Genomic DNA, 9,756 nt, shown 5'->3' with positions numbered 1-9,756 from the left:
ATGGACGTGCAAATGCTGTCCTAGGACTATTCCCATTCTGGCTGTAGTCATTTCATTCAGTTGAATTACATAATTCAAAAATATGTTGCTTAGTAGGTTGCTTCTCACTTAAGCATTTTGAAATTACAATATAATGTAATTTGTGGTCTGAGAACATACAGAACAGTAAGTATAAAATCACTTACTGACATTTTTTTCTTTGTATCTACTATTTACTGCTACCTACACCACCCAACAAAATTACTGCCTTTTGATTAAAATGTATATGTGTGATGTCTAAAATACTTGGTGATACGATTTGCTGAATTCTAATTCTCTTTTACACTATGTACATAACTATCAAAATGTGAAAGTAAATAATTACAGGTAACACATTTTATTTTACTATGGAAAATATTTACAAAAACTTCCTTAAAGTAACTTCTACATTTTATTCGCGAGATGCAGCTGTGGTTAGGCTCCTGCCCATCCGTCCCCTTAAGTTCTGATAGAGACCAATGCAATTCATTTGCATTGACTTTCTATTGTAGAGCTTTGGAACCAAGGGAAGGATCCAAACATAGCTTCATTTTATCCAATCAGAAGAGCCGCTTCGTGCTAACCTCTGATTCGTCCATTCCTCTTTGCATTCATCCAATCATCAGGCCACTTTAACAGCCAATCAGAGGCCTAAGTACCCACCAATCCGGGAGCGGGTCCGAAGCACGGCCTTTGTGTCGGGGATGTCAGCGCGTCGGCGAAAGCTCCCGCCAATAGAAAAAGTCGTTGGTGTATGCAAATGAGGTCCCTATGACGCAGAGACGCAGCGTGAAGCGTGGGTATAAGTACGGAGGCCAAGGGGGGGTTTGGAGCACAGAGCGGTTTGGTGGTTCGTTGGAGGGTCCTCTTTTCTTTGCTCGGCGACTGCGGCTCTTCATTGGGCAGCAGGAGCGGCGTGGCGATCGAAGAAGCGGCCTAAGACTTCGTCCCTGGGTAAGTGTTGGCGGATTTACTTGTCGTCCGAGGCCCCGTCGGCCGTTGATGCCGCGGGCCGCAGCCGTTGGGAGCGGAGCGCTGGCCCGTGCGGGCCACCCGGGCCGCTGGTGTCGGGTATGGGGCCGGGAGGTTTTCCCTTGGGGCTTCGTTCCGGAACCGCGTCTCCGCCTCTTCCCCGGTGGTGATTCAGAGGTCCCGATGCCGGGTTCCGGGCAAGCAGGGCCTCCGCCCGTCGAGGAGGGGAAGTGACTCCTCCCCGCGCTCCCCCTCCCGGGGGAGGCCGCCGCCGCTTCTCGCAGCCTGAGTCATTAGGGGAGGGGGAGGAGGCGGCGGTGGCGGCCCCGGGCCATCTGCCGCGGCGCAGAGGCGGGAGGGCAGGGGCGCCGAGCCCGTCCCGCCCTCCGCCCCCGGGAGGCTAGCGCCGCGGCCCGGAGTCACGGGTGTCTTCTTTAGGTAAAAGAAAATGGCCCGAACCAAGCAGACTGCTCGTAAATCTACGGGTGGGAAAGCGCCCCGCAAGCAGCTGGCCACTAAAGCCGCCAGGAAAAGCGCTCCCTCTACCGGCGGGGTGAAAAAACCTCATCGCTACAGGTAGGCGAGGCGCAAGGAAAACAATGACCGGGGGGGCGCGCGGCCCCGAGCGGGAGCGTTGTCGGTTCCCGGGGGTCCGCTGACACTCTCCTGCCCGCTGCAGGCCCGGGACCGTTGCCCTTCGAGAGATCCGTCGTTACCAGAAATCGACTGAGCTGCTGATCCGGAAGCTGCCTTTCCAGCGGCTGGTGAGGGAGATCGCCCAGGATTTCAAAACCGATCTGAGGTTTCAGAGTGCCGCCATTGGCGCGCTGCAGGTAAGCCGAGCGCGGCTGGAGCAGGGTCGGAGGGCTTCGTGGCCTCTCGTCCTCGGAGAGAGTTTAATGGTGTGGCTCTTGTCCTCCACAGGAGGCCAGTGAAGCGTACCTGGTGGGTTTATTTGAAGATACTAATCTGTGTGCCATCCACGCTAAGAGAGTCACCATCATGCCCAAAGACATCCAGTTGGCTCGCCGGATACGGGGAGAGAGAGCTTAAGTGAAGGCCGTTTTTATGGTGTTTTGTAGTAAATTCTGTAAAATACTTTGGTTTAATTTGTGACTTTTTTTGTAAGAAATTGTTTATAATACGTTGCATTTGTACTTAAGTCATTCCATCTTTCACTCAGGATGAATGCGAAAAGTGACTGTTCACAGACCTCAGTGATGTGAGCACTGTTGCTCAGGAGTGACAAGTTGCTAATATGCAGAAGGGATGGGTGATATTTCTTGCTTCTCATGATGCATGTTTCTGTATGTTAATGACTTGTTGGGTAGCTATTAAGGTACTAGAATTGATAAATGTGTACAGGGTCCTTTTGCAATAAAACTGGTTATGACTTGATCCAAGTGTTTAACAATTGGGGCTGTTAAGTCTGACCATACATCACTGTGATAGAATGTGGGCTTTTTCAAGGGTGAAGATACAAGTCTTAACCACAGTGTAACTTACAGTTTCCTTAAAAAAAAAAAAAAAAGTAAAAACTGGCAGCTATAGAATACACTATGTGCATTTATAATAGCTATTTTATATATTGTAGTGTCAACATTTTTAAATTAAATGTTTTACATTCACATGTGGTGGGGAGTCTTGTCATTAAGGTGTGTGTAATTTAAAGTCCAGTTGGTTTTCTCCTGACTAGACTGCACTTGTTTTCATGAGAGTAAACTGCTTTGCAAATTATACCTTGCATAAGTCCTCATTCTACCACATGTTAACTAATCCTCTAGCTGATTAATGCAAACACTAAGGGGGGGGTTTATTTATAAGGGCTCTAGAATATAATACAAGTTATTCACACCAGCATCATCTGTTACTAATCTATACTAGTTAGTGCAGCTTTTCTTTGTGTTGTGGTTGGTCTCATAACTAGGTTGAGTTTCTCTCTACGAAGAGGAAACCATGCTGAAGTTCTTTTCCTCGTGGAGTTTGTATTATAATAACCCTTAAAGTAAACTTGCTGTAGGAGAGGGGCACACAACTCCAGCTTCTTGAACCTCTGCTAGTTAAGGTGGTGTTGGTTAGGTTACATCTGATAACATGGTCCTGGGAAAATCACTTTCTAGAGATGGCCTTCTAAGTGGTTTTAAAAATTAATCTTCTATTGAAGTCTTTAGGTCAATTATGTATGTTGACTAAATTTACAAATAAACTTGTTTACTCAACTAAGTGTCAAAAACCTACATTGAATATACAAAGAAACATATCCATAATCTAGGTTCTTTGTATCCTGAAGTTTGAGCTTGGTTTGTATCTTGTTTTGCTTGGTAGAGAAAGGAACCGATTGTATGCAGAAATAATTAGAACTTCTTTATAGAGGTTATTTTAGCACAAGTACACCTTGGTCTAATCCACTTTTTCAGTATGAAGCTAGTTTAATTGACCAGTAGATGGTCCACTGTATGCCTATTAGTATCTAGATCTAGTCCGCAAGACCATGGGCACAAGAGTCACTGGTCATGAGACCAGCATTTTGTGTATTTGACTAGTAGCTATAGAAAGATAGTTGTGCCCTGATAAAGTAGCTTTTTTAAGTTTGGGTTCATTTCAAATTCAAGGGGCTTAGGAAGAGAGGCAAGGTAGGATATATAGGCTCGATTCTTAGCAGCTTAAGGAGTCTTCTGAGACCCTGAAGGTGGAAAAGTGGAGTCCAATAAGGGTTCTGGAACAGTGACTTACCAATTCTCATCATCTAGTGTTTCTGAAGGACACTGCAATCTTGGATGTGGGGCTGTGCTGTGGGGCATCGGAGTACTAGACCTCACCCTGGTGCGGTCCGTTTGTTTACCAGTCGTGATAATCCAAGCGGGGTGTAACTTGAACCTTCTCCCCCAGTACAACTTTCTTACATCCTCGTGTAGAGGTTTGTGGGTTTTATTGGGCGGCTTGGAATCTGCTGCTTTAAATAGTGCAGCTTGTGCTTCCACACTGCATGAGCCTACTTAACCCAGAAGGCAAAAATATCTTTTGGTTCTAGGAAGCTGCCCACACAGGATAACCCTGGGTTTAGATAATGGAAAATCTGTAAGGAGAAAAGCAAAAGCTGGAGCTGATGGAGGTATCCTGTGCCCTTGATGGATGAGACAAAAATAAAAGTTTTTTTTGAAGTTGAGACTATCTCATCTTGTTAATGGTCTTCATTTGAATTGACAAAACCTATTTCACAAATGGAACTTTTTGTGGGTAAATGCCTGGAAAGTTGCCTCCTGACTTACCTGGGGGTGGAGGGGAGTACCTTGAGAAAGGACAGGCAGACCTCTGTTTTGAAAGGTGTCACAATTTGCTCAAGACTGCCAATTTATGCCTGTTGAGCCTGTGTATTGGTGCATTTCTTGATTAGGCCGGGCCAGTCTGGCTATCAGGAGATTTTGAACCGAGCTATTTATTGCCCTTGTCCTGAAGCCCTTAGTCTGGCCAAAGCCAGGTCTACCCTGGTGAGGTGGCCGCCGTTGCTCTTTCTGTGCCCGCTTCTCCTCTCTCCCCCTTTTCCCCTGCTAGGCTAATAGGAACTGTGGACCTGTGGGCTCGTGTTTCTGAGTCTGGCATAATCCCTGCTTCATCCCTAATCCGGTATGTGTGTAAAACCAGATGATTTAGACAACACCTAGAAATTACATCCTATTGGCAAAATTTAAGGTGGTAGGAAAACAGGCAAGCACTTCAAACCTGGCTTATGGTTTCTTCATTTGCTTTTTGAGAGTGTGCAAGTGGCTGAGGGACAGAGAGGAGGAGAGGGAATCTCAACCAGGCTCTGTACTGTTAGCCAACGGACTCCCACCCTCGACTGTGAGATCGTGACCTGAGCCAAAATCAAGCTGGATGGATGTTAAGTCACTGTGCCACCCAGGCACCCCCAAACCCGGCTTATTTACGGACATTGCCCTTCTACGAATAGCTAACTGGGTCTTCATCACACCTCATTCAGCCAGAAGGAAGAACAGATCTGGGAGAGGCCAGCAATGGCCACCCCATACCCCTTGCCAGGCCTTCCCCAGCCAGGGAGGCTCAGAGTGTAGGGAAACCAGCTCTGAGCTGACTGGCTGGACTGGAAATTTACTCTTTTCCACTCAGTTCTTTTCCTCAGTCATTCCTCTGCTTTCTCCCCTGGGGCTGCCCCTGGCTGGCTCCTTGCAAGCACAGCCTCTTGCCCGGTGTTGGGCATTGGGGCTGGGGCCTGTGCAGCGGGTGGAAAGCAGGCCCCCTTCTGGATCACTTTCAGGTAAGGTAGCAGAGGGTAGACAGTCCGGTCTGCCAATGGGTCAGCAAGAAACTCAGGCTCGCCCTCCAGTTCGCACAGGACGGGCCCAGCCTGTGCTTGGGAGCAACAGCAGAGGAGGCCAGATTGCAGAACGTCAGTCCCCCCCCCCCCCCCCGCAACGCCACGGGGAAGGGTGAGGTGTGGTTTTCACCACACCCATCTGCAGCTGTCATCTCACTGGAGGTGCTGTGGTCCCCTGGGCATGAGAACCTTGAGCCCCCACCCTGAGCCTCTGGTCCCCACCCCTGCCTCCCTGTCCCTTGGGTCGGGTTGGGAGCACTTCATCGTCCCCTCACTGTGGCGATCACAACCTGCTTCCCTCAGCCTGACCCCAGACACTGTTAGAAGAACACAGCGGAGCTGGCTGGGCTGTGCCTGGGCCCCACGGCCTCTTCCCCCCTCAGCCCAATGGTGGTCCCACCTGCCCCCTGCGGACATCCTCATGGGTGGCTGGCTGGCTGGGCGTGATTTTGGTCAGCAACTTGAGCGCAAACAGCTGGCCAAGCTGCCTTCCTGAGGCCAAGGCCAGGGGAAGGAAGGGCGGCCCAGGCCCCTGCCCAGGCTGCTAACCCAAGTCCCGCCAGCACCCCCAGGGAGAAGGCTAAAAAATGCCCCCTTGGGCCAGATGGCTGGCCTTCTGGCTCCCTGACCCCTTGGTCAGCACATGTGGTGAATGAGTGAGGTTGTAGATTGAGGTGGATGCAGCGGGGACAGCTCAGAGTGTATACAGAAGAGGGCTGTGCTGCGAGGTGGAGCCGGAGCCTGGTGTCCTCCCCGCCGGGCTGCCTGCTCTGGGTGGCTCTGTTCATTGCCCCTGACAGTGAGGGATCCCACCCGGATACCACCATTGTAACCAGCAGAATCCTGGGACTTATGCGTGATGTGCCCCCTGCCTGAGCATCATGGCCGCTGTAGGGCAGGGGCCAGGCCTGTGCGTCAGGCACACCCAGGAGAAGCACGTAGCTTTCTGCCTCCAGCAGAGGACCCTCCTCCACCTCCATGGAGGAAGCTCAAGAGTTCTGCAGTCACTCTCACTACCAGGGAAGCAAGGGGAGGGGGCTTTGGGGAGGCTGTGGCCCCTTGGAGGGGCTGTAAGGCCGCACATGACTTGGAAAGGAAGGGTGCCAGGGACTGGTTGTCTCCAGCAGCTGCTGCCAACCCTAGTTCAGGAATATAGACAGTGGAACGGAGGGTGGGCAGTGCCCAGTGCCAGGTGCTAGAAGGGATGGCTGTGGGGCGTCTGGATGGCTCAGTTCATTAAGCAGTGGTCTTCGGCTCAGGTCATGATCTCACAGTTTGTGAGTTCAAGGCCCGTTCCAGGCTCTATGCGGACAGCCTTGGATCCTGTTTCCCTCTCTACCTCCTTCTCTCTCTCTCTCTGCCCCTCCCCCACTCACCCTTTTGCTCCCTCTCAAAAATAAACATTAAAAAAATAAAAAAGGCACCTGGGTGGCACAGTCGGTTAAGCATCAGATTCTTTTTGTTTGTTTATTTTTGAGACAGAGAGAAACAGAGTATGAGTGGGGGAAGGGCAGAGAGAGGAAGAGAGACAGAATTGGAAGCAGGCTCCAGGCTCTGAGGTCTTAGCACAGAGCCCGACGCAGGGCTCCGAACCCACGAACCGTGAGATCATGACCGGAGCTGAAGTTGGACACATAACCAGCTGAGCCACCCAAGCGCCCCAAGCATCAGATTCTCTATCTTGGCTCAGGCCATGATCTCAACTGTTCATGAGTTCAAGCCCCTACACTGATAGTGCAGAGCCTGCTTGGGATTCTGTCTCTCTTTCTCTCTGACCCTTCTCCGCTTGTGCTCTCTCTCTCTGTCTCCAACTTAAAAATTAAAAAAAAAAAAAAAAATTATAAGAGGGGAACCTGTGTGGCTCACTTGGTTAAGCGTCCAAGTTTGGCTCAGGTTATGATCTCATGGTTCATGGGTTCGAGCCCTGCATGGGGCTCTGTGCTGACAGCTAGCTCAGAGCCTGGAGACTGCTTCAGATTTTGTGTCTCCCTCTCTCTCTGACCCTCCCCTGCTCACGCTGTCTCTCTCTCTCAGAAATAAATAAAACATTAGAAAAATTAAAAAAATAAAAGACAGAGAGACGCCTGGTGCCTTAAACCGTCCCCTGCATCTTGTGACTCTGGATTTCTCCCTGGCCCTTGGCACGATGGCCATCAGCCTAGAGGGCAGGAATTTCAGGGACATGGAGGCGGTGCCAAATAAAGATAAGGCCTAGAGCTGGCCCCTCTTAGCAGGAGCATCTGAGGCCAGGGAGGGACACGAAGCTCCTGGTGCTCTGAAGGAAAGGCCTGAGACTTGCTTGCATTTGGAGTTGTGCCTGGCACACAGCAGAAGCTCCAGACGTGTGAGCTGACCAGCTGGGATGGCCTTGGCGGCCCCACAGCACAGCTGGCTGGATCTGCTGCTGGCATGGGTGACAAAGAATCAGCCCAAGTCCTGAGAGCTTTGGTTACTGGCCTGGCTTCCAAACTGGGAGTGTTCCATGTAGAAACTGGGGCTCCCGTGGTCTAGGAGAGCAGCCAGTCCTCCGTCCCTTATTAGCATCTGAGCTTTGTGTTGTCGTCACACTCCAGTTAGCAGAAGCTATCGCAGGTCAGGATGCTGGTGGGGACAGGATGGTGACTGAGAACACAGGCTCAGGGTCAGATAGGTTCAAGGCCCAGCTCTCCCATTTGGATGAGTTCCCGAGCCCATCTGCGCCTCCCTAGCTGTAAAACGGGAATAAAAACAGTTATCTAATAGGCTTGAAAGGATTTAATGACATAATCTGTGCAAAGCCTGGTGACTAAAAATATGTGACAACAGAAGTAAAGGGCACTGACCAATCCGAACACAGATGGTAGTAAACAACCAGTGCTGCCCTGTGAGCTGAGTACAGCCCTGATATCAGGGCTTACCACAAGCTCGATATTAGTATTATCAATATTACAGAAGCTGCTCTCATTAATATTACAGCAGGGCAAAGGGGGTCCAAATAAAAAGATAGGTTAGCCATCTGGGAACAACCACAAAGAGAAACTCCCAGAATGAGTGAGAGGGTGGCCATCTGCTGAGAGCAAACATTTTCAGAGAAGGGATCTGTAGATATTAGCATGAGGGGTGGACCCAAATCCCATCAGGGTCCTGGCTGTGACTGCAGAGAAGTCAGAGCTGCGCGAGCTGGAGACCTCAATTGCCTGAAGAAAAACCAAGTCTAATTTTCTTTTTTAAACATTAACTTTGGGGGCACCTGGGTGGCTTGGTCAGTTGAGCGTCTGACTTTGGCTCAGGTCATAATCTCACGGTTTGTGGGTTCGAGCCCTGCATCGGGCTCTGTGCTGATAGCTCAGAGCCTGGAGCCTGCTTCAGATTTTGTGTCTCCCTCTCTCTGCCCCTGGTTGGCTTGTGTTCTTTCTCTGTCTTTCAAAAATAAATAAATGTATATTTTTTAAAGTTTGTTTGTTTTTGAGAGAGAGAGAGACACACACAGAGCATGAGCATGGGAAGGGGCAGAGAGAGAGAGAGAGAGAATTCGAATCAGGCTCTAGGCTCTGAGCTGTCAGCACAGAGCCCGATGCGGGGCTCGAACCCACAAACCGTGAGATCGTGACCTGAGCTGAAGTCGGAAGCTCAACCGACAGAGCCACCCAGGCTCCCTGAAAAACCAAGTCTAGCAGGAAGGACCCAAAGGCAAAGAAGAGCCCGGGGATAGACACAGACTCTGGTAGGGAAGAGCCGTCTCTAGAGTGCCTGTCTTCAGTCAGGAGCCAGGTGTCACTATGGCCTGGACAAATGTGTGTGTCAGCAGCTTCTACGCCTGCCGCAGCCACTGGGTATCTGGCTGGCACTGAGGTATTTCCATCACTGCAGTGGGTATCGCTGGCAATTCTGTCATGATACCTCAGTCCCATGTGACAGCTGGCTCTGGCTGTGCTGATACTAGTGAGAGTTTCGGCCAGTAGAGCAGAGGACAGACCATTAGAGTGCCCCTCCCCCCATCCCCACAATCCTGTGACATCTGGCCAGGAAAGTGGGAGGGAGGGTCAAAGGTCAGACGCAGACTTCTCCAGAACAAATTTCAGTGTAACCTGCTAGATGAGATTCAAAAACACATCTTCTAAATAAAATCAATATTTCAGAGTTCCTCAGGGAACAAACAGGAGCGCTTGCCCTTAGATCAAATCCAGGTTCTCAAAGAACAATTGAAACAATACGAAGGACGAATATAGGGCAAATGGATGTGTTTTCAATCAAAATGAAACAATGGAAATAAAAACAAGGGTGTAGACCTGGCAGGCACTGGAATCTCTCCTCTCTCTCCTTATTTAGAAAGCTCTTTTCTCCTCCGACAGAGCACTTAGCCAGAGGGGGCCGGATTGTGTCTGCCTCCCACCCAGAGCATGAGAGCCTGTTTTATCTGGCCAATTGCACAAGGGAGAGTAGACCGATGTGTG

The 9,756-nt window shown here is 50.1% G+C and overlaps 1 protein-coding gene across 1 annotated transcript; it reads left to right on the top strand.

Annotated features, from left to right (window-relative positions):
• Positions 1–840: 840 nt before the first annotated feature.
• Positions 841–3,209, top strand: LOC120228148 (histone H3.3A). The gene is made up of 4 exons (XM_039226319.1): positions 841–972; positions 1,429–1,566; positions 1,670–1,823; positions 1,915–3,209. Exons 2-4 carry the CDS (start codon positions 1,439–1,441, stop codon positions 2,041–2,043), a joined length of 411 nt encoding a protein of 136 aa, XP_039082250.1. The 5' UTR covers positions 841–972; positions 1,429–1,438; the 3' UTR covers positions 2,044–3,209.
• Positions 3,210–9,756: the final 6,547 nt, after the last annotated feature.

Source organism: Hyaena hyaena, unplaced genomic scaffold, assembly GCF_003009895.1.
Source record: "Hyaena hyaena isolate Hyena2069 unplaced genomic scaffold, ASM300989v1 scaffold_21, whole genome shotgun sequence".
NCBI classification, from domain to species: Eukaryota; Metazoa; Chordata; class Mammalia; order Carnivora; family Hyaenidae; genus Hyaena; species Hyaena hyaena.
The sequence above is the reverse complement of the archived record's forward strand: the minus strand, read 5'-3'. Positions and strand labels throughout refer to the sequence as shown.

Excerpts from the sequence above, each read along its gene's own strand:
- LOC120228148 (XM_039226319.1), top strand. The coding sequence starts at position 1,439 with ATGGCCCGAACCAAGCAGACTGCTCGTAAATCTACGGGTGGGAAAGCG. Across the intron at positions 1,567-1,669 it reads AAAAAACCTCATCGCTACAG|GCCCGGGACCGTTGCCCTTC; the intron begins GTAGGCGAGGCG and ends TGCCCGCTGCAG. Across the intron at positions 1,824-1,914 it reads CCGCCATTGGCGCGCTGCAG|GAGGCCAGTGAAGCGTACCT; the intron begins GTAAGCCGAGCG and ends TGTCCTCCACAG.